Source organism: Lepisosteus oculatus, chromosome 1 (genome assembly GCF_040954835.1).
Source record: "Lepisosteus oculatus isolate fLepOcu1 chromosome 1, fLepOcu1.hap2, whole genome shotgun sequence".
Lineage (NCBI taxonomy): Eukaryota > Metazoa > Chordata > Actinopteri > Semionotiformes > Lepisosteidae > Lepisosteus > Lepisosteus oculatus.
This window is the reverse complement of record NC_090696.1, coordinates 14,919,607-14,946,196: the sequence shown is the minus strand read 5'-3', so window position 1 is coordinate 14,946,196 and position 26,590 is coordinate 14,919,607. Positions and strand designations below refer to the sequence as shown.

Genomic DNA, 26,590 nt, shown 5'->3' with positions numbered 1-26,590 from the left:
GAGCTGGTGAAGCCCACATTAGTGCACAAATCGGGATTCTGGAAGTTCTGCAGCTTGGAGTTGGGAATCAGTGGCTTCAGCTCGCAATCCTCTCTTGCTTTCCCCTCGTGTGCTGTTCTTGATGCTCTGTGGCACAGAGGGGGTGTGGGGGCTGCTCTCTGCTTGTGCGTAACTTCCATCCTCCCAGGTCAACAGCTCGCTTGTTCATGGCATCACGAGTCGCCAAGGAGATTTGTAAATACAGCCTGGTGTTAATTGACACCACTGGTCAAGGGATGGAAACCATAACCCTGTGTCCTATGCCAGCTGACAGGTCTGTATCAGGGATATGCAAGTATGGGGTCTTCATTTTAAAGCTGGGTGAACTTGGGGTGTGGGGGTGTTCGCTGTCCTGCAGTGCTACCAGACCTCCGCTGTACTTCAGGCATGATGGGAGGTGGCGGTGGTGGGAGGGGGCTGTTTTTCTGGCCTCAACACTTAATCAGGTCAAGGACACGACGGATCGCCCTTTTCCAGAAGCCATAGTTCTGCTGACAAGGTGTTTCCTGTTTCTCCGGCAGAAAGTACCTTTAAAAAGATGGAGGCAGATGTTATCTGTTTGTTTTATATCTTAACATGACCAGGAGAAGGAAAAAAAATGCTGACGGATCAGGAGCGCGGCTCTTCCAGATGGGGTCTTGTTAATTTGCAATTAATACCAGGAACTGCCAAAACAAACTTGCAGGCCCCCAGGCTCTGTTCCGGAGTCCGGGGCCTGGGCTGGCTGGACCGAAGACGCGGAGCGGCACGAAGGAGCCGGGGCCTCCAGCTGCATGACTGCTGTGGCTTCGGGAGACAAACAGGCGATCCAGTTCGGGGGCTGGGGAGGGGCAGGGGCTCCATGAGTGTCCTCTTCCTTGATGAGAGTTAATGTCCCACAGGCTTCCTCTGTCCACCACACCTCCCAGCGCCACTCTGCTCCAGAGGTTTCCTGGCATTGTGTGTGCTGTTTATGTGATTAGCTCTCGAGGAATTCTCAACGCTGCAGATTTACTGCTGCCCATCCCTCACCCCTCACCCCCCCCGCCAGCACGCCCCCCCCCTGCTGCTGCAGAGCTCTGCTCCGGACTGAATTCCAGCAGAAAGCACCCACACTGGGGAAAAGTGGGAACGGAGAGCCCACAAGTCAATAGCAGGTAGATTAAAACTGGGGGTTCACTGTCTCAGTCCTGGGGACCCCCACAACTCCTGACCTGAACCAGCAGGCTCCTGGGCTGGAACCTCTGCATGGTTTATGTCTGCTCAACGGCTGGCGGTTTTGAGGTGTTTATGAAACACAATAGTAAAAAGGCCTGTTAAGGCTCCAATTGTTTAATCGGGAGCTCTGGTGGAACAAAACCTGTCTGGTGTGGGGGGGGGGTCCCACTGTGTAGGATTGGGGACCCCTGGATTAAAGAGGGTGGGCTGTCTGCTGCTCACTGGAAGTGCCAAGAACTGTGCAGACCTCACCCAGCAGGCAGCAGAACCCTGGTTAATCCAATTGGAGATCACGCAGCACCCAAATGCAAGCCCTCTTCCGTCTCCACAGTTCTGATAAGGGAGCAGATCACGGGCCTGATTGATCAATATCACACAGGTGTGGTGTGGCCAGTGCTCAGAATTAGGAGACCCCACCCCCTGGGGCGTAGGGGCAGCTCAACCCAGCAGGGCTCGGATTCTCCAGACAGACCCCGGAACCAACCCTTCTAGCTGCAGGTCCATGGCAACACGAAAGGGTTTGGTGTGTGAGGCCGTTCAGTGACAGACCGGGGCTGAACATTCACAGCCCTGGAGAGGCACAGCACTTTCCAAAGACATCAGACCCCTCAGCAGGCCTGTCTAACCTGATCGGTTGCTTTCAGACAGCCGATCTGAGAATCTCACCCAGCTTGGTCTTGGGCATTGGGCATCGCCTTCAGTCATGTCGTACTGCAGCCTCCTGCCACACTCTGTCAGCCGGGCCCGTTCAGAACCTGCAGCCTGAACACAGAGGCACGCACCACACAGAGCTGGCAGGGGCCACCGAGTGTGCAGCTGTCCATGCTCAGAACGGGCAGTAACTCGGACCGGTGCTGGGGCCTGCGAGTCAAGAGGGGGAATCTGGCCCCCACAGGGCCTTCCTGTTTGCACCCCCCTCCCTCGGAGGGAGGATGTCCTGTGCTGGTAGTCATGGGAGGGGAGGTTTGGGGCTGGGCGTCGTTTTATCATGCTGCTCCCGTCTGGGGGAGTCCAGAGTGTCCGAGAGCTCGCAGCCAGTGGAGAGTCGTCTTCGGTCATCGGGAGTCCGCAGTCCAGCCTTCGACAGCGCCTTCAACGCCAATGAACTGAGTGCCCGCCCCTCAGCTCCAGGTACGAGCCGCTCTGCTCTTAGAAACTGCAAAGACCGTGAGAACCCTGTTTGTGAATCTTGCATTGCTGAAGGTAAACTTCACCTCCCATGGTCTCGAGGGCGTTTCTGCGTCCAGCATTACAGAGTATAATGCTCGCTGGCCATATTTTACAAAACACTCGTAAATGCTGAGGAATGTCAGTATTCAGAGATAATAACACGTGTGCACGTGTGTGTGTGAGAATTAAAATCAACTGCATGTCTGTGCTATTCAGTGTGGCCGCTGAGGTTTGTGTGCAGACGCCTGCGCAGGTGACAAGCATAGAAACTGTGACAGCACTGCTGGCCTGTTTGGTTCTTGATCACCTGAAAGTTAACGTTCAAACTTTTCGAGGCTCATCTGTCTGGCAGTAGGATTCGAGGGGCCGATCTGTCAACAGGAAAGGTCTTGCTTGTGTTTAAGCGTTTTTGAACAGGAAGCAGCACTAGTGGGTTAAACCGGAAAGATTATATGGTAGAGACGGAGCTTCGGAAGGCTAATTTAGGGATCCGATAAAGTTTCGCACATCTGATCAATTCTGACATTGCACGCTGCAGACTTGCATGGTAATGTAGGTGTTAATTGACACCACTGGTCAAGGGATGGAAAACAGTACAGGTAAAGGGTGAATTCTGAAATCGAATGTATAGAAGAATCCATAAAGCACGGAATCTGTAGTAAGACCTCTGCTCTTCCCGAAGGACTTGCACCAGATTCAGGATGGGGAAAACCGCCTGTCAGATGACGCGCAAGGCAGACAAGTGCAGGGTGATACACACAGGCAGCAGAAACGTGATTCTCAGATCGGTCAGCTACTAGCAACAATACGAACCAGAGGGGCGGAAGGCCTCCTCTTATCTGTAACTTTTATGCCTTTATGAAGCAAGGATCTCATGCAGCCGCTCCTTAAAGGGAGGCAGCGACACAGCTGGGCAGCTTGTTCCAGACTCCCACACCCCTTTGTGTAAAGAAGTCCCTCCTGCTCTCAGTGTTAAGTGCTCTTTCCTGCAGTTTCTGCTTGTGTCCACTGGCGTGTTTCACCGTTGACTGTCCGCTGTCTTCTGCAGATCGATTCCCCATGAACACGACGTATTAAGTTAGGTCTTCCCCGGAGCACTGTAGAGTTTTCAGAGCCCAACTGCCCTGTTATCAGTGCCAAGGAAGAAAACTCTCCCCCCCCTCTCTCTGTCCGCAGGTCTCCGCCAGCATGGATAGCTTCCCCAACTCCTCCGACCACCTGCACGAGCACAACGGCTCGCTGCCCTGGTTCTTCTACGAGTGCACGCTGGAGCTGAACGAGGACGCACGGCGCATGGTGCTCTTCCTACTCTACCTGCTGCTCTTCATGGTGGGGCTGGCGGAGAACGCCCTGGTGGTGTGGGTGAACTGGCGGCGCCGCCACTCGCGGAGCGGGGTGACCTTCTGCGTGCTGAACGTGGGCGTGGCGGACCTGTGCGTGATGCTGGTGTTGCCTTTCTACATGCTGGAGGTCATCCTGAACAGGGTGTGGCTCTGGGGCCGCACCCTCTGCAAGGTGACGCACCTGGTCTTTGTGGTCAACATGTATGGCAGCACCTTCTTCCTGGCCTACATGACGGTGGAGCGCTACCTGTCCCTGGCCCGGCCCGCGCAGAGCTGGGGCCCGCCGGAGAGGCGGCGCCGGGCGCTGATCTGCGGCTCGCTGTGGGCGCTGGCCCTGTTCCTGACGCTGATCGAGAACGTGCACGTGGACCTGCTGGAGTGGGACGAGCCCGGCTGCTACATGCTGCCCTCGCACAGCTTCGCCGAGTGGTACACGGCCGTCACCCTCATCTGCCTGGTCTTCGAGTTCCTCATTCCCGGCGCCATCATCGTCACCTTCAACATCCTCATCGCCCGCGCCGTGAAGGCCGTGCCCGGCGTGGAGGGGCGGCGGGACTGCTGGATAGTGCACGTCTACTCGCTGGTGTTCGTGCTCTGCTGGCTGCCCTACCACCTGGTCATGTTCCTGCTCATGCTGGACGACCTGTCGCCCACCAGCTTCAGCTGCAACCTGGTGGAGCTGCTGTACTTCTCCTACTGCATCGTGGAGTGCATCTCCCTCTTCCACTGCGTCGCCAACCCCATCCTGTACAACTTCCTGAGCAAGAGCTTCCGCACCGACCTGATCAACACCGTGGTGCGCTACATCCCCCGCGAGGCCGCCCAAGCCGAGCCCCACGACGCCAACGGCAAGCCTGCGGGGGCCAGGAGGAAGGACCGGGAGGCCAGTGACTCCACCACCAGCCACTCGGTCGTCATCTCTTAGGAAGGCACGGGGAGCTGTCCGTGGGGGCGCCCGGGGCAGGTGGCAGGCTAGTTGGCATCGGAACCGTCCGCCGCCCTGCGCCGCAGCTCCCAGCTCCTCTTCCGGTTAGCTCCTTCGCTCCCCTCCCTGCGATCCCGCAGGCGCCCCCTCACCGGGCCGGCCTGTGCTGGAGCTTTCTCCTTTGTTGTTTCTTTTGTGCAGCCCGGCCCAAAACAAATCCATACCAGAACCTTTTCAGACAACCAGGCCGGCGGCTGCCCTGAACAGCGCAAGCTCCCGGGAATAAAACGGCTCGATGAATTCCCTGATCTCTCGGGAGCTCGGCCGGGAGCTCGTCATTCCGGAACTCAGCCTCTGAACGGCCCGTCAGGAAGCACGCGGACAGCCCGGCTCCCGAGCTGCTCCCAGTCCCTGCAGACACAGAACACACCCCAGCAGGCTGCCTTCGTCACTCTCTGTATCCCCTGTCCGAATTCTTATCGGCTCACCTTGGCTAGCTGGTAGTGTTCTCCCTGTGTGCGCTGGCCTTAGTCATTTTTAATAATTTATTCCTGTTGTAGTCTATATCCTTGTATTAAAACTATTACAATCTTCATATATGCTGTATATATTGTAAAACACCCTGGTCAAGGGTATGTGCTACACAAATAAATAATTTACAGTGAGACAATAACTCTTTGTTAAATTACACTGCTTTGTCTATGGCGACTTTTTAAAGTTTACTCATTCACTGTAGTTTCCACTAACCAGGACAGGATCTCCACACAAACCCAGAGCTGAATGATACAACAGGTTCAGGCACTAGTCCGCTTTCACCTCCATGTTCTCAAAGGGCTTAGATCAGCTGTCACTATGACATTTATCACATATCAGCCATCCAGCTTCAAGATATGGAGTCCAGGGACCAGACTTGTATCTGCAAAAGCTGGACCACAGATTCAGAATAGGAACCCGAGACCTGTGGAACATCTGTACTGCTCTGGCCTGACAAGCGTGTCATGGAAAGAGTACGCCCAAGGAGGAGGGATCTGGTACAGGAGCCCCAGGGAGCCCATTCCTGCACAACAAGGGTGCTTCAGGTACTGCCTTTTACAACATGACTGGGTAAGCTGTCCCAGACTCCCACACCTCTTTGTATAAAGAAGTGCCTCCTCAGTTTTCCATTGATTTGTAACCATGTCCTTTAGCTTGTGTGATGATCATTCACATGGCCAAACTCATGGGGTGGGGGGAGTTTGGGCACAATTAATTTTCTATTTCTGCTATTTAACGCTGATTTTTACCCAACACACTGACTCTGTGGGCCCCTGGGACTGGAGCTGTGCATCTGCTGCCCACAGGACAGACACAGTCTGCACGCAGTGCCTAGTGGAGTCAGTAACATGGGAGATGACTGATGAGCTGCTACACTCACATTCCACAGTCTCCAAACATTTTCCACTGGGCTCCACTGCTGCTGACTGAGCAGAACTGGGAGAGATACAATGGGAGGAAGCTACACAAAGCCAAGCCAGAGCCTGTAGCGCAGGGGTCAGAGGTCAGGGGTCAGGACTCGGCACCAGCAGGAAAAGCCATTGCCTGAAACAGTAGCGCATCCAACTTCCCTGCTTGGCCTCCCAGCGTGCAGGGCTTTGAAAGCTGTGTCGCTGTTCATTGTTTTCTGTGTCTACTACCCTGAATACAGGGATCATGGGAAAAAAAACAGCAGATATGATGAACGTGCTGTAAAACTGTTGCTGTTTGGGAGGAAATAATTAAATCAACTTCATCCTTTTCCTTCAGCAGATTAAAATGAGGACAATTTCTATACCAACATTTGAATAAAGAGACACCCTGGGTGTTCATGCACGTAGAATTACTGCACATTGCAGATTCTGAAACAAAACCTCACTCCCAATCACCACCCACAACTCCAAAGCTCACTACCAACAAACACATGTACACATCTCCAAACCTCATACCTATCACACGCACAACTCCAAACCTCAATCACAAAACACAGACGCACACAACTCCAAACCTCACACCTATCACACGCACACACATCCAAAACTCTCCTAACACACATGCACAACTCCAAACCTCATAGCTATCACACACACGCACACAACTCCAAACCTCACACCTATCACAAGCACACACCTCTCTCAACACACGTGCACAACTCCAAACCTCACTCCCAACACACATGCACAACTCCAAACCTCACCCCTATCACACACAAGTGCACAACTCCAAACCTCACTCCCAATGTGCAGAGCTCCAAAGGCTGGCTTAATAATTGTATAATCATCAAAATTAGTTTAATTTGTTCAACTCTGAAACAGAAACAGACAAAAACACAGACAAAAGATAAATAAAAAATATCCACAATATGCCCTGATGCTCAATGGACCAGAAAAAAAAGTATAAAAAACATACAAATCTCTTTTTTTAATTTAAAGATAAAAATGAAAAAAAAACAGTCTTGTTTTCCGAGTTTAGAGCAGCCTGTGGAGTTTGCTAAGGCGGTTACGGAGGATCTGAGGAACAGTCAGGTTGTTCACAGTTCGGCCTGCGTCATCTTCCCCTTATAATAATCATCCGCAAAACAAGTCGGTGCTGGAGTCGAAAACCGCTTTGCTACATTTAGGGTTTGAAAAGACGACCCTTGTCGCTTGTTTCCGAAGGTCTTTGTGTTTGTTAGTACGCAGAGATCAATTAATACCACGAACGAGAGGTATGCAATTCGACGATAAAAAATGGGTCTACAAACACATGGGGAAAACAGTGAAAATCCTTCATAAAATACAGCGGGCGGGGAACTCAGCATTCCCTCCGGGCGGCTGTCTGATCCGTCTCAGGCTTTCCGTGCTGGAGGGGCAGAGAGGGAGAAGGAAGGAAACCGAAAGGGAGTGAGGGGGAAAAAAACGAACCGCTGCTGCCCCCTAGTGCTAAGAGGCTGGAATTACACGACGAATCGTGAGAAAACCTGCAGCTGAATTCTCTCCATGTTTTGCTGTCAGGATGGTTTCTGCTCAGCTCCGTTACAGAGGGCAGTGCCGACCGCACCGGTGCTGGGAACGGATCTTAATCCGGCTCGCACCGTTGACGTGCCCCGACCGTGCATGCCCCACAGCTGCACTTAAGGAACAAGAGGGCCAGCTCACGCAGAAAGACCCAGCCGGATGACAAAGACGCACCCACAGAAGACAGCACCCTCACGCCTGGCCTGCAGGGAGCTCCTGTTCCAAACCATCCTGCTCTCCTTCGGCACAGCCAGAGCCAGCCGGCACCGATCTGGCACGAGCCACTCGGCTCAGGTCTAAAACAGGCGATTGGACGAAAACAGCCTTTTCAAACTGCCCGGGAAGTCAAGACGGCGATCACAAAACCCGGGACCCTCCCCTCTCCCTCCCTGGCTCCACCCCGCCGCGCGGATGCCGGATCGCGGAGCTCGGCGGAGCTCGGTCAGCTCTCGGGGCAGGGCAGCGGCTCCTTGGAGTGGTCGTTGTACATGAAGGTCTGCTCGATGTTGAAGTCGGGGGGCAGGCAGTCCTTGTGCAGCTCCATGTGCGAGGTGACCAGCTTGAGGGTGGAGAAGTAGAGGCCGCAGACCGTGCAGCGGTACATGAGCGCGCCCGCGTGCGTCTTGAGGTGGCAGATCATGGTGGAGCGCCCGCGGAAGAAGCGCAGGCACACCTTGCACTGGTAGGGCTTCTCGCCCGTGTGGATCCGCAGGTGGTAGGTGAACTCGCCCGAGTGCGCGAACCGCTTCCCGCAGAACCGGCAGCGGTACCACTTGGCCTTGGCCGGGGGGGCACCGGGGAGGACGTGCAGGCCGGAGGGGAAGCCGGCGACGGGCCCCAGGAGGAGGCCGTCTGGGCCGAGCGGGCCCGCCCCCGGCCCTGCCCCCGAGCCGGCGCCGGCGCCGGGACAGCTGGGGAAGCCGCCGCCCTCCAGCGGAGAGGAAGACGAGCAGGAAGAGGAAGTCTCCAGCAGGCTGTCGGCCTTGCGCTTAGCGCCCCGCGCAGGAGCGCCCAGCAGCTCTCCGCTGTGCAGGCTCAGGTGGTACTGGAAGGCGGAGGCCGACCGGAAGGCCAGGGGGCACAGGAAGCAGTGCAGCACGCCCGCGTCCTCTGCCGCCTCCTCCTCCTCCTCGCCCTCCCTCTCGCCGCTGTGCAGGGCCAGGTGCTTCTCCAGTAGGGGGCGCTCCAGGAAGCCGCAGGAGCAGCTCGGGCAGCAGTAGACGGGCAGGGAGAGGTGGGTGAGGGCGTGCCACAGCAGGGTGCAGAGAGAGGGGTGGGCACGATCGCACACAGCGCACCGCAGGGACTGGATGCAGATGTGCTCCAGGAGGTGATCCCTCACAGCCTGGGGAGAGGGGAGGCAGGGACAGAGAGAGGCCTGTGAAGCACACTGTCACGCCACGCTGAGCCGTGCCACAGCACAACGCGAAACGCTCACCTGGAAGTCCCTGGCGATGGCCTTGGCACAGATGGCGCAGCGCAGTTCCCCTCCCGGCCCCTGGGTGGCGGCGGCGAGCGCGGCGTGCTGGCCGGGCGCAGGGAGGGGCGGGGCGCCGGCGGCGGAGCTCTGGCGCCGGTGCTGCGCCAGCTGAGCCCGGCTGCCGAACTGCAGGCGGCACATGTCGCAGGAGAAGAGCAGGATGCCCACGTGCGAGAGGGCGTGCGTCACGCGGCTGGAGCGCTCGGCGAACGCGGCGCCGCACACCCGGCAGGTGCCCGAGTCGGACAGGTGCGTCTCGGCGTGGGCGCGGATGGTGGCGGCGTCGGGGGGCAGCAGGGCGCCGCAGGCTTTGCAGGCGCGGCAGGCGGACTGACCCCCGCCGGCGCCCCCCCCGCCCCCGCCGTTCTCCAGGCACACCAGGTCTTCCTCCTCCTCCTCTTCCTCCTCCTCGTCGTCTTCCTCGACGCAGTGCTCCTCCTCGTCGCTCAGCTCGATGATCTCTTCCGCCACCCCGACCCCCGCGCCCCCCCGCAGACGCTCCTCCTCAAAGAAGAGGTCCCCCACCCCCAGCGCCTCCTCCCCCTCCGGCTCGCCCAGCCGCAGCCCCTCCAGGGGGTCCCCCGAAGAGGAGGACGGCATGCAGGTCTCCCCGAGCTGGGCCGAGGAGTCGGGGTAGGTGTCGGGGACGAAGAAGCCCAGGGGCTGGGGGGCCCCCTCGCTCGCTGCCTCGCCCTCCTCGGTCTTGAGCCCCGGGGTGGGCAGCCCGTCGGCGGGGGGCTCGTGTCCCGTCTGGGTGGGCCGACAGTCAGGGGCGCCCGGCTGAAGGGGCATCTCAGCAGCCGCAGCCCGAGCGTACTCCAGGAAGCCCTCCTCATCCTCGGCCTTGGGAGGCTGGGGGAGGGGGCGCGGCGCGGGGGCGGACTGGGTGGGCGAGGGGGAGAGGGAGGAGAGGCATGGCGGCTGGCCACGACCCTGCCTGGACGCCCCGTCCGGCAGCCGGGAGGGAGCGAGAGGAGGGGGGGGGACAGCAGCCGCGGAGGAGCACCCCGAAGAGGAGGAGGAGGAGGAGGAAGACGACGACGAACACAGAGCGGTGGCAGCGGTGGCTGCGGAGGTAGAGGCCCCCGGCGACTTTGCGCCCTCGCCCGAGCCGAGCCCCTGCAGGTCCGGGAAGGTGGCGTGGCAGGCCCGCACCAGCTCCCGCACTCCCAGCCTCTCGGCCACCTCGTAGAGCACGCCGACGTCGATGAGGTCGGTGTGCAGCTCGGCCGTGTAGATGAAGGTGAGCACCTTCTCGAAGTTGGCCGCCGAGACGAAGTCCACCGCGTAGCTGCTGCCGCGGGCGCCCTGGCCTCCGCCCGCCCCGGCTCCCGCAAACAGGCCGTGGAAGTAGCTAGCGGCGCAGGCCAGGACGGCGCGGTGGGCGGCGAAGGAGCGCCCCCCCACGAGCAGCAGCACGTCGCACAGCGAGCGGGACTCGCGGCAGCGGTTCAGCTCCGCCAGCAGGCCCGAGGCGTGGCCGGCCCCGTGCAGCCGGATCCTCATGCCCATCGGCGCTGAGCCACACAGCCCCACCGCGCCCCCTGCTCGACTGGGGGAGAAGAGACACGGTCACAGGCAGGCAGAGACACGGACAGACAGGCAGAGTCACAGGCAGGCAGAGTCACAGACAGGCAGATAGAGACACAGTCACAGGCAGATAGAGACTCCCAATCCTACTGGGAGAGGGAGGAGGGAACTCAGTTGATCTGGCAGCCCAGTATGTGATCTCCTGTCACAGCCTGAGGAACAGTGAGTCCGTCTCCCAATAATGCTCCAGCCGCCTACAGTATATGTCGATATTATATAATATGTCTTTGTTGTAAATGTCTGTAACATGTCTGTAGATTTTATTTTACTTCTATTTTTTGTTTTGTTCTATGTTAATTTTATTATTTTATTTGCTTTGGCAACACTGATTGTACCCATCGGTCATGCTAATAAAGCACCTTGAATTGAATTGAATAGAGACACAGTCACAGGGAGGCAGAGTCACAGGCAGGCAGATAGAGACACAGTCACAGGCAGATAGAGACACAGTCACAGGCAGGCAGAGTCACAGGCAGGCAGATAGAGACACAGTCACAGGCAGATAGAGACACAGTCACAGGCAGGCAGAGACACAGGCAGGCAGAGTCACAGACAGGCAGAGTCACAGGCAGGCAGATAGAGTCACAGGCAGGCAGATAGAGACACAGTCACAGGCAGGCAGAGTCACAGGCAGGCAGATAGAGACACAGTCACAGGCAGGCAGAGACACAGGCAGGCAGAGTCACAGGCAGACAGATAGAGACACAGTCACAGGCAGGCAGAGTCACAGGCAGGCAGATAGAGACACAGTCACAGGCAGGCAGAGTCACAGGCAGGCAGATAGAGACACAGTCACAGGCAGGCAGAGACACAGGCAGGCAGATAGAGACACAGTCACAGGCAGGCAGAGTCACAGGCAGGCAGATAGAGACACAGTCACAGGCAGGCAGAGACACAGGCAGGCAGATAGAGACACAGTCACAGGCAGGCAGAGACACAGGCAGGCAGAGTCACAGGCAGACAGATAGAGACACAGTCACAGGCAGGCAGAGACACAGGCAGGCAGATAGAGTCACAGGCAGGCAGATAGAGACACAGTCACAGGCAGGCAGAGTCACAGGCAGGCAGATAGAGACACAGTCACAGGCAGGCAGAGACACAGGCAGGCAGATAGAGACACAGTCACAGGCAGGCAGAGTCACAGGCAGGCAGATAGAGACACAGTCACAGGCAGGCAGAGACACAGGCAGGCAGAGTCACAGGCAGACAGATAGAGACACAGTCACAGGCAGGCAGAGTCACAGGCAGACAGGCAGAGTCACAGGCAGACAGATAGAGACACAGTCACAGGCAGGCAGAGTCACAGGCAGGCAGATAGAGACACAGTCACAGGCAGGCAGAGACACAGGCAGGCAGAGTCACAGGCAGACAGATAGAGACACAGGCAGGCAGAGTCACAGACAGACAGGCAGAGTCACAGGCAGGCAGTGACACAGACAGGCAGAGACACAGGCAGGTAGGCAGTGACACAGACAGGTAGGCAGTGACACAGACAGGTAGGCAGGTGAACAGACACAAACAGACAGGCAGGCAGACACACAGACATACAGAGACACATGAAGACAGACAGGCAGAGTCACAGGCAGACAGGCAGAGTCACAGACAGGTAGGCAGAGTCACAGGTAGGCATAGTCACAGACAGGCAGGCAGGCAGAGACACAGACAGGCAGGCAGGGTCACAGACAGGCAGGCAGGGTCACAGACAGGCAGGCAGAGACACATGAAGCCAGACAGGCAGAGACACACGCAGACAGACGGGTGGACAGATACGCAGACAGACGAGCGCAGACAGGCAGACAGAGAAAACTGCTGTCAGCGAGCAAACAGATTTATCACAGCAAAGCTCTAAAAACCAGCAGATGCCCTAGGCACTAACACTAACAGTTCATCACGTACAGTACAATTATTGTACTGTATTACCTATCGGTGACACTGTACAGAGTCAATTAACTTCCAGGTAAACACCGGGAATTTTTAGTACAAGCGAGAAAACCTCGTGTGGAAAACACAAAGGTATAATAATAATAATAATAATAATAATAATAATAATAATAATAATAATAATAAACAAGATTATCAATTACCAGCGATTAGCAATGAATGCTAAAATGTCGGATTAGACATTCTTCTTCTATCTTGAACTTTCTTGAACGTTTCTCATCCGAGCAGCGTTTTAGCAACATTATCGAGTACAGATCTGCTGCTCGCCGCAAAAAAACGCACTTCTGAAATAAGAAATAAACAGCGACGACGATCGTGCAGGGTTGTATAAACATCACACTGCCAACAGGAACAAACTGAGGAGGAATCGAAATCGATGCTTTTGAACGCAGCAACGAAACCGACACTGGGCTATTAAAAACGACCTAATGTAACAAATACTGTAAAAATGCATCACACCAGCGTCCCCTGGATACGAGAACTTGAATTAAAATAAAACTGACACCTCTCTCTTTGTCAGGACCTTCGCCAGGAGGCTGAGGAAAGATCACGACACTACACCAAAATGTGTGCTGTAGGAAATCACCCTCTTACCCATAAATCCGATTGTTTAACGATTCGGTTTTGGTTTCTTCGGACTCCACTTCTCAACATCAACACAAAAACCGGACTACCCCTCATTACACACACGGAGCAGCGGAGTCGGCTGGAAAGTAGCAGCGCCACCCGGCGGCCGGAGGACGGACTCTGACACTAAAGAACTGTCCCGTTTCTTGAGAAATAAGATGGAGAACTAGTCGAAATTGACAGATAGGAAAATATTGAGTATGTAAAACTTTTTTTTTCATTTTCTCACTAACCTGTGGTCCAGTAGGCTGCATTAGCTGACAATCTCACCACACCGTGCAGGGGGCGCGCCCTGCCACACCTGGCTGGTAGATACTGCTATGCTAGAGCGTGCTCCCTTTTGAGTCTGGTGTTGTGTCACCTCGGTCTGACCATTTCACCGCGGCACAGCCAGCCAGAGCCAAGGCAGAGGGAGAACAAAAGACGATTTCAGACCAACCTTTTTTTTATACCTTTTCCATATAAAGTTTTATTTTTTTTACAGCAGATAAAAGTTTCACGTTTGGAAAAACAAAGTAAAAGAGAAGCCTCGCGCTGGGCGGTGCGGCCCCACGCAATGTTACGCTGCGTGGTGTGTCTCCGTCCTGTGATACTGGACACCCGTTTCACCAGCCCCTGCAGGTCCGAGCTGAGCCAGGCTGTGTTTCGGGGGCTGGAAGGATGAGAGATCTGACACCGTTTACGCTGTGCTGTGTTGCACCAGACGTACTGTATTAACTGTGCTGTCTTGGACAGGCACAGATCTGAGCTGTATTGCCCGTACTTTGTTATACCATTCTGTAATTGAACTCTTGTTATCTGTATTATACTGCACTGTTCCAGACTCTACCATAGTGACTTGTATTTGACCGAGCTGCACTGTACAGTGTTGTTACTTGTCATTTTACCCACACAGCTCCGCCCTGGTGCTCTGGCCCAGTGACACAGCTGACCAGGCCTGAATTCTGAGAGAAGACCCGGGGCCCTCGGCCTAGCACGGTAACCTGAACAGGAATTAGAAAAATCCAACACTGAGCGTAATAAAAAAATAGCATATTTAAACAGAAAACATCACTTAAAAAACATCACCACTGATGCAGATTTCTGAACGTCAAATCATAACCCATCACCTGTTACAGACAAGATAGTCATCCTAGATAGTCATACAAATTTCATTACATACAATTACAATCTTGTACATACATTATCAATAGCAATAATAATATCATTATATATATATATTTTACAATACTCTTTTTTTAGAACAGTTTTCAATTATTAATCTGAATAGACCATCTCAGCAGTAGACTTGTGTAAACTCTGACCTTCTGCAAGACGATGTTGCCACCCCTGCTCCCCGATAATACTGTGCTCTTTCACTCCCTGAACTGAAGCAACACCAACTCGTTTGCTGGTTTCTTAATTACTCTGTGTGGCACGACGTGCCAGGGAGAGTAAGAATTCGCTCCCCACGTTTTCATTGTAATTCGACCTTATCGACGTTTAATAACCAAATGCACGAGAGATGTCAAGGACTGGATATGGACGGCAATACTCTTCCTTGCAATGCACAACACAGATTTTTTTTTTAAAACACATCTAAAAATTTCAGTTTTGTACAAGAAAGGTAACGAAACAAAGATCCCAGAGGCTGGACTCGACACCCGCTCTCTCTCTCTGGACCTGGTTGGGCAAGACGAGCACCTGTTGGGCTCCGGGGTCCGCACCTACTTCCTGTGTTAAAGGTGCAGAGTGGTATTGCTCGTGAGAATCTTCCCAGCTGTCTTGCTTCCAATGGCGCGGGGGTATCTAGGACCCTGTGCTGCCAAAACACCTCCTCAAGCTCCCTTTGTGCTCGACCCTGTTTCCTCCGAATCTGTCCTGCCAGGCGGAGAGGGGTCTCTCCAAAGTGCGGTGCTCGCTCTGGGCCGACTGCGAAGTTCTGTGGGGGCCGGCCCGAGTGCTAACTGGGCTTTGCAGCAGAGACCTGTCCGGAGTGGCCCAGCCGGTCTCCGCCATTGTCCTTCCCAACAGTTTCTCATCATTGTCCTGGTCTGTTGTCGTCTTGGCTCCCTTGCTCTTGGGTCATCCCTGCAATCGTGACGCCCTGTTCGCTGTCGCGGCAGGCTGCCGGTATCGTGACGGGCTGCCGAACCCGCAGTGCTGCCGCGATACGCTGTCGCCCGTCGTGACGCGGTACCTGCCGTCACGACATGCCGCTTGTTGCCGTGACGCGCAGCTCGCTCCGGCGACCTGCTCCTGCTCTCGTAACTGGCTCCGCCCGCCTTGTGCCACTGGCGCCATCGCTGTGGGTCTCCGCGCTGTGGACCTGGCCGGGACGGGCTCTGAGCGGCGGCGAGGGCCTCGCCCCCTGCGCCCGCCGCTCCGAGGACCGTGAGCGGGATCCACTCTCCCAGCGGCCCCGTTATCCCCGCCTGGCCGGGGCTCCTCCGGGACGAGGCGGTGACGTGCAACACTGGAGACCTCACTGGGGATGTGAAGCTGCCCCAGACGAAACGTCAGTGCTGCACCGATCCCCACTGCCCAGGAGACGGCTCGCTGTCTCAGGGCAGGAGACAAAGGCATTTTTATCCCGGTCACCTCTTTTTTAAACTGCTGAGCGCCTCTGGCCCTGTGACCGGCTTTGTGTCTGGGTATCGGTGCTAAGAATGTGCAATGAGGGTGCGGCCTGCCTGCGTGCCAGTATGTCCACATCCTCGAATCTGTGTGTGTGTGTCCGAGTCCTCGGTGATTTACTGCCAGCCTGCACGCTTGGGAACGCCGCCGCTGCCTGTGTGTGTGTCCCTGGCCTGGCAGCAGGCTGTCTGTGCACTGTGTGCTTGTGTCCAGCAGGGGGTGGGGGGTGGGGTGGGGGTGGGAGGGGAGGGTGTAGAGGGGTTGGGGTTCGCAGCTATGACACCCCCCTGCGGGAGTTGGCGCGGCTCAGGCTGGCAGTGCTGGCTTTGCGGGAGAGACCAGGCGTGGGCATGGCGGGGGGCATCTCGTTGGGGCAGCCGTGCTGCAGCAGGATGTCGACGCACTCCTGGCTGCCCGCCCTGCGTGCCAGCGCCAGCGCCGTCTGGCCCTGGGCGTCCCGCGCCTTCACGTCGCTGCCGTACTGCGGGGGCAGAGCAACGAGAGAAAGAGCCGTCACTCGACCCCGCCGACCCCCCCCTCAGGTGCCCGAAACCAGGGCTACACCATCAGAGCTTCTGCCCCCTCGAAGACTGACTCTTGTCCTCCTAAAACTGAGCTATCCATGTCTGACATCCCTGCGCGGCTCACAACGTCCGACGTCAACAGGAGCGTCGCAAAAAAACACTGCGATCTGAAATCCCTGCAGAGATGGCCTGTTTCCTTTAATCATTTAGTGTCATAGACCAGCAGAGGACGTTTCTGCCTGGAATGATGTCTCCTCAAGCAATTATTGATATCTGTGGAAGTATAGACACTAGAGGCCTAGATAAGGGCTTCAGGCTTCTAATTCAAGATAATTGAATTTTGTTCTACCGTTCTGTAATTGAACTCTTGTTTTCTGTATTATACTGCACTGTTCCAGACTCTACCATAGTGACTTGCATTTGACCGAGCTGCACTGTACAGTTTTGTTGCAGTGAAAAAACACTGCGATCTGAAATCCCTGCAGGGATGGCCTGTTTCCTTTAATCATTTAGTGTCATAGACCAGCAGAGGAAGTTTCTGCCTGGAATGATGTCTCCTCAAGCAATTATTGATATCTGTGGAAGTATAGACACTAGAGGCCTAGATTAGGGCTTCAAGCTTCTAATTCAAGATAACTGACCTCAGTCGGGTCTCCTCTCGGTATTGCTCATCTCAGGACTGTCTCCAGGACCCCCTCTCTAACATCACCCCCCCCCCCAGGAAAAGCAAATGGCCCTCACCCAGACGAGCAGCTGCGTCATGACGATGTCCGGGAGCTGGCAGGCGGCGTGCAGGGCGGAGCGGGGGGGCGCGGGCGGGGGCGCGGGTGGGGCCGCCAGGGGGGCGTTGATCTCCTCCTTGGTGCTGTGGGCCAGGAGCAGCAGCAGTCCCGGCAGGTCGCGCTCCATCACCGCCGCGATCAGCCGCGCCGCCAGCCCCACGCCCTCCTCGGCCGGGGGCAGCGGCGCCACAAAGAGGCGCTGCTCGTACTTGGCGCGGATCCACGACTCCCTCTCCTCCCTGCTCCACGGACACACGGACAGACACAGACACAGGGCTCGTGACCATGCCAGGGCAGCTAGTGCGCAGGGCTTGTCACGGGAAAACAGTCAGCAAAAACGACTTCATTTAAAAAACCGTGGGGTTTTTTGGCAAACACCCAGCGCTCTGAGGTAGGTCGGGGCAGCTGTGCACACGTCTCGCCTCGCGCCCTGCGCTCACCGAGTGGCATCAGGCGTGGGCTTCTGCCGCCCGTGCGTGTTGCTCTCCCAGATGCTGTTGGCCATGGCGTTGCCGATGGAGGTGAGCACCAGATTGAGCTCCAGCGGCCAGTCGTCCAGGTCCAGGGACCGCACGCGGGACAGGTGCGTGCCCAGGTTTCGGTGTATCCCCGAACACTCGATACAGATCAGAGCGCCCAGGTTCAGGCTCGCCCAGGTCGGGTCTGAGAGAGAGGGAGAGAGGCACAGTCGGCACGAGGGCTTGAAATTCAGGCCGACATACAGACGGCTCAGGCACTACGATGGACAGACCAACAGGAATACAGGGGACAGCGGATAGTGTGACATAGGACTGGTGTGTAGGGACAGAGATGGATCAGCGTATGAGAGCAGAACGAACAGGAAGAGACACACAATCCGTTCCAGCAGACAGATGAGGAGAGTGTGGGGGCAGCTGCTGAAGGACTCACTGGGCGCCCCGCAGTCCACGCAGAAGCCGTTCCCTTTGGCGTTTCGAATGGCCTGGAGCGCCACTGCCTCGCTCTGACTGTCCCTCCGAGTCTGTGGACAGATGAATAGAGAGACAGATATGACAGGTCAGACACAGTCGCCATTGGTGTAAGCGGTGGGATTTCCGATCACATCAACTTCCTGTCACTCCAATTAAATGAACTGGGCTGCCAGAGGTGTTTACAGTCCTGTAGAAAAGAATCGGGGGGACCACAAACTTCCTTGCTGCTCATATTCCTCAGCTGGAACTTTTACATTTAGAAATCAGCTTTTGTAAGGCAGGGCTGGGATGAGTTGACAGGTACTTTTAGCTCTGAATTTGAGGTGAATTTGCAGGCAGCGGCAGGCCAGCAATGTTGTCATTGAGGGACATGTCTTTCCTGCCATTAGCACTGAGTCTCCAGTACGCTGCTGCAGAGCTTTCAGTGTGTCTGAGATGAGTGGGTCAATGGGTAGGCAGGGCAGTTCCTCGGTCCCCCCCAGTGGGGTTGCTCCACTTTGCAAGATGCAAAGGACAAAATTCATGATTCCAGACTAGGTGGAAGCCATCACCTGGAAGGTACTGGATCTTCATTCAGATATACATGGGAAATTGTTGTATTTACTCACCAAATTATGATAATACTAAACAGAAAATATAGCCATTAATCCCTAAGTAAGGATGCCCGGCTCAGCAGTTTCCATCTTGTCTCCCCCCTTGACGTGACCTCCCAGAGGGCCTGGTGAGAAGCCTGGGACTTGCCTTGTTCTTGCTGCTCTCGCAGGACTGCAGGCTGGCCAGGATCTGGCTCTCAATGGCCAGAACCCAGGCGTCGCGCTCCTCCAGGGTGGAAGCTTCGAAGTGCCAGGTCTGTCCCGAGCTGGACACGATCATGAAGTCGTAATTCTCCTCCTCTGCACAGACAGGGAGCCAGACATGGGAGAGGATATGGACAGTGAAGGAGATATTGTCCTGCCTACAGCACAGGGATGACCAGTTCATCATGCTCTAGATCCACAGCCCTGCAGGGTTTCTCTCTCTTTAAGCACCATTCAGGTGGAGGAGAAGAACAAGGAAATGTGTTGTAGCAATTAAGCAATTAACATTTCAATATTAGCTGGGCAGAAGAATGCTTGGCCACAGCTGTGCTAACTGTCCCACTGGGTCCACTAAGGTGTGCTCACAGGACAGCGTCTGCCACGCCAAGTCTAGCATTTTGAAAAACCAAGAAGGGATTTGAACGTCTAATGATGCAATGTCAGAAAACAGAACTCGAACTTCCTTTCTGCAGAAGAGCACAGTCACACACACGGGCTACAGCACTGTCAGCATGCAGAGGGGCACAGGGGACAAGGAGAGACAGACAGACGGCAGCATGCCCCACACAGCTGGCTTTACCTGTCTTGTAAATGTTTCTCAAGCTACCAAAGCTTTTTAGCTTCCACATTTTGCGTTTAGCTGTAGAAGGAGAGGTTTAGCGCGTTTCCGGGGAAGCAGACAGGAAGTGGGGGAGTGGGGAGGAACGAGAAAAAGACAGAAAGAGAAGGAGCACGTTAGAGAGGGAGAGGGGAGGAAGACTAGCGAGACCCCTGCTATTCAGCTTGCCTGCTGAGAGAGAAAGAGACAGAGAGAAGAGTTCTTGAATGGTGCTCTCTGTAGGTGACAATATCAAGCATTACTCCCTGTCTCTGCTCATACCCTTCCCAGCAGGGGGCGCATAGGAGTCTGGAAAGAACAGCCCTTGGTGTTGCTCCCCTAGTATGTGTTGACACTCCTGCAGTATGGCAGACAGTCAGAGGGGGGCCCTGCTCCTTTTTGCTTTTGTGGCTAATTAGCTGGTGTTATATTCTTCTAAATCCTCCACTACTTCATCTTTAATTCTATTGTCTTTCATGCCTTTCGCCTCCATTCTCTGATTGTCTCTCTCTGCCAGTGCTCTTCTGTTATTGGTTCTTTGTTTGCCTTCAGGCTCCACCTCCCATCTCTCTGCCCCTCCCCTCTTCTCTTTCATTGGCAGAAACCCCTGTAGGTAACGCTCCCATCTCTTTTGTGACTGGCTCCTTTCCTGTAGTCCCTCCCCTGCATGTAAAAACCACTCCACAAATCTCTATTCCTTTATCTTCCCCATATCTCTCCCGTCATTTTTGGAATGGCTCCTGCCCCTTGACTCCCCTGACTGACTGCTCACCCTCGGCCTGTCCCATTGCTGCGTCGCCCTTCATGTTCATGCTCTTCTTCCTGCGGTTCTTCTTCCTGTCAATCATTGGAGAGGGAGGGGCGTGGTCCTTCACTGACGTGGGGCTAGCCAAGCCCTCGACAGCAGAGTCTAAAGACAGAGAGGGGTGCAGGAGAGGGGAGCAGGGGTGTGGAAGTGACAGGGCAGGCAGAGAAAGAGATGTCAGGCTCATCTGACTTTCATGGAAGGCTGTGGGGGTGCATTTATGTGACAGTGAGGGAGTGAGGATATGAGGGGTGTGAGGGTGTGAGGCTGTGAGGGAGTGAGGAAGTGAGGAAGTGAGAGTGATAGTGAGGGAGTGAGAGTGAGGAAGTGAGGGAGTGAAAGTGATAGTGAGGGAGTGAGGGCGATAGTGAGGAAGTGAGGGAGTGAGAGTGGGAGTGAAGGAGTGAGGAAGTGAGGGAGTGGGAGTGATAGTGAGGGAGTGAGGGTGATAGTGAGGAGGTGAGGGAGTGAGAGTGTGAGGGAGTGAGGATGTGAGGAAGTAAGAGTGTGAGGGAGTGAGGGCAATAGTGAGGAAGTGACGGCGATAGTGATGGTGTGAGGGAGCGAGGGTGTGACAGTGTGAGAGTGTGACAGATGGTGTGAGGGTGTGAGGAAGTGAGGGAACGAGTGTGATAGAGTGTGAGGTGTGAAGAAGTGATAGTGAGAAAGAAGGGAGTAAGAATGATAGTGAGGGAGTGAGGGCGATAGTGAGGGTGTGAGGGAGTGAGAATGGGAGTGAGGGAGTGAGGGTGATAGTTTCGAGGTGAGGAGGTGAGGGAGTGAGAGTGTGAGGTGTGAGGGAGTGAGGGCGATAGTGAGGGTGTGAGGGAGTGAGAGTGTGAGGGAGTGAGAGTGATAGTGATGAAGTGAGGGCGATAGTGATGGTGTGAGGGTGTGACAGTGTGAGAGTGACAGATGGTGAGGTGTGAGGGAGTGAGAGTGTGAGGCGTGAGGAGGTGAGGGAGTGAGGGTATTAGGATGATAGTGAGGGTGTGAGGGAGCGAGAGTGAGGAATGAGGGCAATAGTGAGGGTGATAGTGAGGGAGTGAGGAGGTGAGTGGTGTGAGAGTGTGAGGGTGATAGTGAGGGAGTGAGGAGGTGAGGGAGTAAGGGAGTGAGAGTGTGAGGGGTGTGAGAGTGTGAGGGTGATAGTGAGGGAGTGAGGAGGTGAGGGAGTAAGGGAGTGAGAGTGTGAGGGGTGTGAGTGTCAGTGAGGGAGTGAGTTTGGACGGATGGGGGTGACATCGTGTGGCATGCCGTACCCACGCTCTGTGCCTTGCTGGACAGCGAAGATGGACAGCGTTGGACTCCCTTCTCCGACCGCGGCGAGACGCTGCCGCTCTTCTCCTCTACGGGCAGGAGAGTGCTGGGGAATGAGGGAGCTGAGGCAAGAGAGGGAGAGGACAGTGAGCCGGACTGAGTTTCTCACAGCGTAACGAAGATACACAGGTGGCACAGCCCAGTTGCAGTACAGCGGTGTGAGAGTGTGCCGAACCGCGCAGTGTGTGCCATGTCTCACCCGCGCCGACCCCGTCCCCGACAGCAGTGCCACCCGTGTCTCTGACCAGGCCGTTGTGACTGGCAGAGGGGCCGCAGGTCGTCACGGCACGTGGGGGGCGTTTCCCGGGCACCTTGACCGTCGTGCGCAGGAGGTCAATCTCCTTCCCGTGGACATTCTGCATGTAGTCCTGCCAGGGTTAGAGGTCAGAGGTTACGCACATGCAAACACAGGCATCTGAGTCCTTTTGTTCCTTTCTGAGACCCATTGTTTGGCTCCTTGTCTTCTCAACGGCACATGTTTGCGCACAGAGGTCTGGTTGTATCACGATAAAAGGAAGGGAAGCTCAGTTAACCTTAACTAAGGCTGCTGCTGGAAGAGGTGTTAGTGGGACCAGTAGGGGGCGCTCAATCTGCGGTCTGTGTGGGTCCTAATGCCCCAGTACAATAACAGGGACACTATACCATAAAAAAAGGCACCGTTCTTCAGATGAGACATTAAACTGAGGTTGTTAAAAATCCCTAGGTGTTTCTCGAAAAGTGTAGGGATGTTACCCCAGTGTCCTGGCCAAATTTCCCCCTGGCCCTCACCAGTCATGGCCTCCTAATAATCCCCATCTCTGAACTGGCTTCACCACCCTGTTCTCCTCCCCACTGAGAGCTGGTGTGTGGTGAGCGTTGTGTGCTGCCTTCGCATCATCCAGGCTGGGGCTACACATTGGTGGTGGAGGGGAGTCCCCATTACCTATAGCGCACTTTGAGTGGAGTGTCCAGAAAAGTCTCCTTATGAGCAAATAAGCCTTTAATGAATGAAGATGTTTCTGTATCATGTATGTGTAAGGAATGAACCTCACAGAAGTAGACGACAGATCAATACCCACTCGGGCCACCAGGGTGCACTAAACCGCTGCTTAGCCTGAGCCTCAGTGTCCGGCAGTGCGTGATAAGTTTCAGTCACGTTGTTGTGTGGACATTGTGTTGACACTGTGCTGCTGTGTAGCTGTGTGCGAACTCACATTGACATTGGGGTGGTAGGACAACACTCCGTTGTTGGACAGCGTCACGTATTTCCTCTTCCACTCCTTGTTGAGAGAGTTGCCGCTGCGCTTCAGCAGGATACTCTGTCCACAGGGCAGCGACAGGGAGTCAGAGAGAAGGACAAGCAGAGGAGAGAGGGACAAACAAGGAGATACATCAGAATGCAGAATATCACATGCAGGATGTCCAGCTCTGGAAAGAGGCAGTGAAAGAACAGTCTAAGAATGAAGATGGCACTATGATTCTTGGTACCACTGGTCATCTGGACTCCGCAATGGCCCAAGTTGCCATTAACGCACCAGACACACTCATCCAGCAATCAGTCTTCTGATGGACTGCCTGTCCTGTCATGGTGGAATATAGTCAGTGCAATGGAACGTAAAATTAAAGGGGCATGATGGAAATCCTGATGGAGTGTGTGACTCAGTAACACTTTTCATACTCCTTTTCACACCTGTGTGTGTAACGTTGGCTGACTGAAAGGTCAAGGGGTCAAAGACCCTGCCACTGTCCAGCTCACCTGCTTGATGGAGTGACCCTGCCACTGTCCAGCTCACCTGCTTGATGGAGTGACCCTGCCACTGTCCAGCTCACCTGCTTGATGGAGTGACCCTGCCACTGTCCAGCTCACCTGCTTGATGGGGATGACCCTGTCTCTGTCCAGCTCACCTGCTTGATGGGGACGACGCTGCCACTGTCCAGCTCACCTGCTTGATGGAGTGACCCTGTCTCTGTCCAGCTCACCTGCTTGATGGGGACGACCCTGCCACTGTCCAGCTCACCTGCTTGATGGAGTGACCCTGCCACTGTCCAGCTCACCTGCTTGATGGAGTGACCCTGTCTCTGTCCAGCTCACCTGCTTGATGGGGATGACCCTGTCTCTGTCCAGCTCACCTGCTTGATGGGGACGACGCTGCCACTGTCCAGCTCACCTGCTTGATGGAGTGACCCTGTCTCTGTCCAGCTCACCTGCTTGATGGAGTGACCCTGTCTCTGTCCAGCTCACCTGCTTGATGGGGATGACCCTGTCTCTGTCCAGCTCACCTGCTTGATGGGGACGACCCTGCCACTGTCCAGCTCACCTGCTTGATGGAGTGACCCTGCCACTGTCCAGCTCACCTGCTTGATGGAGTGACCCTGTCTCTGTCCAGCTCACCTGCTTGATGGGGATGACCCTGCCGCTGCCGATGTCCCCCTTGCTGTCCACACTTCTTTTCTCTGCGTCGCTGCCACGCCGGTTCTGAGGCGGAGAGGGAGAAGGTGGGGTGACTGGGGCTGGATGGACAGACAGTGAGACCGAGGGGTACAGACAGACAGGAAGCTAGACGGACAGTCAGATGGACAGACACACAAATGCCTAGATGGACAGACCGACAGCTAGACAGAGAGACAGACAGACTGACAGAACGTTAGAGAGATGACAGGACACATGAGCCGACAGACTGAGAGAGGGACCGAGAGGAGAGAAGACTGACCGTGAAGATGGAGGGCTTCCGTCGGGGGGCTCGGTGGAGAGACCCTGGAGTGGTGCAGCCCGGCCCTCCGTCACCCCCTCTTAGTTCCCGGTGGCTAACCACAGGGGTGGAAGGCAGAGAGGAGGAGTAGTCACTGCTCTGAGCCCCATTACTGGCCTGGAGAGAGAGAGACAGGAGTAGTCACTGCTCTGAGCCCCATTACTGGCCTGGAGAGAGAGAGACAGGAGTGGTCACTGCTCTGAGCCCATTACTGGCCTGGAGAGAGAGAGACAGGAGTGGTCACTGCTCTGAGCCCATTACTGGCCTGGAGAGAGAGAGACAGGAGTGGTCACTGCTCTGAGCCCCATTACTGGCCTGGAGAGAGAGAGACAGGAGTAGTCACTGCTCTGAGCCCCATTACTGGCCTGGAGAGAGAGAGACAGGAGTGGTCACTGCTCTGAGCCCATTACTGGCCTGGAGAGAGAGAGACAGGAGTGGTCACTGCTCTGAGCCCCATTACTGGCCTGGAGAGAGAGAGACAGGAGTGGTCACTGCTCTGAGCCCCATTACTGGCCTGGAGAGAGAGAGACAGGAGTGGTCACTGCTCTGAGCCCATTACTGGCCTGGAGAGAGAGAGACAGGAGTGGTCACTGCTCTGAGCCCCATTACTGGCCTGGAGAGAGAGAGACAGGAGTGGTCACTGCTCTGAGCCCCATTACTGGCCTGGAGAGAGAGAGACAGGAGTGGTCACTGCTCTGAGCCCATTACTGGCCTGGAGAGAGAGAGAGACAGGAGTGGTCACTGCTCTGAGCCCCATTACTGGCCTGGAGAGAGAGAGACAGGAGTGGTCACTGCTCTGAGCCCCATTACTGGCCTGGAGAGAGAGAGACAGGAGTGGTCACTGCTCTGAGCCCATTACTGGCCTGGAGAGAGAGAGAGACAGGAGTGGTCACTGCTCTGAGCCCCATTACTGGCCTGGAGAGAGAGAGAGACAGGAGTGGTCACTGCTCTGAGCCCATTACTGGCCTGGAGAGAGAGAGACAGGAGTGGTCACTGCTCTGAGCCCATTACTGGCCTGGAGAGAGAGAGAGACAGGAGTGGTCACTGCTCTGAGCCCCATTACTGGCCTGGAGAGAGAGAGACAGGAGTGGTCACTGCTCTGAGCCCATTACTGGCCTGGAGAGAGAGAGACAGGAGTGGTCACTGCTCTGAGCCCCATTACTGGCCTGGAGAGAGAGAGACAGGAGTGGTCACTGCTCTGAGCCCCATTACTGGCCTGGAGAGAGAGAGACAGGAGTGGTCACTGCTCTGAGCCCATTACTGGCCTGGAGAGAGAGAGACAGGAGTGGTCACTGCTCTGAGCCCCATTACTGGCCTGGAGAGAGAGAGACAGGAGTGGTCACTGCTCTGAGCCCCATTACTGGCCTGGAGAGAGAGAGACAGGAGTGGTCACTGCTCTGAGCCCATTACTGGCCTGGAGAGAGAGAGAGACAGGAGTGGTCACTGCTCTGAGCCCCATTACTGGCCTGGAGAGAGAGAGACAGGAGTGGTCACTGCTCTGAGCCCCATTACTGGCCTGGAGAGAGAGAGACAGGAGTGGTCACTGCTCTGAGCCCATTACTGGCCTGGAGAGAGAGAGAGACAGGAGTGGTCACTGCTCTGAGCCCCATTACTGGCCTGGAGAGAGAGAGAGACAGGAGTAGTCACTGCTCTGAGCCCATTACTGGCCTGGAGAGAGAGAGACAGGAGTGGTCACTGCTCTGAGCCCATTACTGGCCTGGAGAGAGAGAGAGACAGGAGTGGTCACTGCTCTGAGCCCCATTACTGGCCTGGAGAGAGAGAGACAGGAGTGGTCACTGCTCTGAGCCCCATTACTGGCCTGGAGAGAGAGAGACAGGAGTGGTCACTGCTCTGAGCCCATTACTGGCCTGGAGAGAAAGAGAGACAGGAGTGGTCACTGCTCTGAGCCCCATTACTGGCCTGGAGAGAGAGAGACAGGAGTGGTCACTGCTCTGAGCCCCATTACTGGCCTGGAGAGAGAGAGACAGGAGTGGTCACTGCTCTGAGCCCCATTACTGGCCTGGAGAGAGAGAGACAGGAGTGGTCACTGCTCTGAGCCCCATTACTGGCCTGGAGAGAGAGAGACAGGAGTGGTCACTGCTCTGAGCCCCATTACTGGCCTGGAGAGAGAGAGACAGGAGTGGTCACT

General features: G+C 55.6%; 3 protein-coding genes across 7 annotated transcripts in view; 1 reads left to right on the top strand and 2 right to left on the bottom strand.

Annotated features, from left to right (window-relative positions):
* Positions 1–2,206: 2,206 nt before the first annotated feature.
* gpr182 (G protein-coupled receptor 182) lies at positions 2,207–5,347 on the top strand. The gene is made up of 2 exons (XM_006629310.3): positions 2,207–2,367; positions 3,583–5,347. Exon 2 carries the CDS (start codon positions 3,595–3,597, stop codon positions 4,672–4,674), a length of 1,080 nt encoding a protein of 359 aa, XP_006629373.1. The 5' UTR covers positions 2,207–2,367; positions 3,583–3,594; the 3' UTR covers positions 4,675–5,347.
* A 1,605-nt stretch (positions 5,348–6,952) lies between these two features.
* On the bottom strand, positions 6,953–13,694 carry LOC138244164 (zinc finger and BTB domain-containing protein 39). Of its 2 annotated transcripts, none has more exons than XM_069199125.1 (4): positions 13,554–13,694; positions 12,837–13,465; positions 9,121–10,714; positions 6,953–9,027 (listed from the first exon to the last, which is right to left on the bottom strand). In XM_069199125.1, the coding sequence occupies exons 3-4, from the start codon at positions 10,672–10,674 to the stop codon at positions 8,125–8,127; spliced, it is 2,457 nt and encodes an 818-aa protein (XP_069055226.1). In that variant the 5' UTR covers positions 10,675–10,714; positions 12,837–13,465; positions 13,554–13,694; the 3' UTR covers positions 6,953–8,124. The 2 variants fall into 2 exon arrangements, with proteins under 2 accessions (XP_069055226.1, XP_069055227.1); XM_069199126.1 differs by having other exon boundaries at positions 13,288–13,465.
* A 66-nt stretch (positions 13,695–13,760) lies between these two features.
* The window catches only part of agap2 (ArfGAP with GTPase domain, ankyrin repeat and PH domain 2), a 36,968-nt gene continuing 24,138 nt past the window's right edge, over positions 13,761–26,590 (bottom strand). For 2 of the 4 annotated variants that reach the window (XM_069199120.1, XM_069199115.1), the window contains exons 8-19: positions 24,403–24,558; positions 24,084–24,167; positions 22,906–23,010; positions 21,912–22,080; positions 21,655–21,774; positions 20,360–20,497; positions 19,570–19,629; positions 18,934–19,085; positions 18,152–18,242; positions 17,683–17,905; positions 17,202–17,481; positions 13,761–16,417 (exon numbers count right to left, since the gene is read on the bottom strand). In XM_069199120.1, the coding sequence (XP_069055221.1) occupies positions 16,211–16,417; positions 17,202–17,481; positions 17,683–17,905; positions 18,152–18,242; positions 18,934–19,085; positions 19,570–19,629; positions 20,360–20,497; positions 21,655–21,774; positions 21,912–22,080; positions 22,906–23,010; positions 24,084–24,167; positions 24,403–24,558 (1,785 nt within the window). In that variant the 3' untranslated portion in view covers positions 13,761–16,210. The remainder of the gene's footprint in view (positions 16,418–17,201; positions 17,482–17,682; positions 17,906–18,151; positions 18,243–18,933; positions 19,086–19,569; positions 19,630–20,359; positions 20,498–21,654; positions 21,775–21,911; positions 22,081–22,905; positions 23,011–24,083; positions 24,168–24,402; positions 24,559–26,590) is intronic. The other 2 variants (XM_069199123.1, XM_069199116.1) reach the window with 1 other exon arrangement.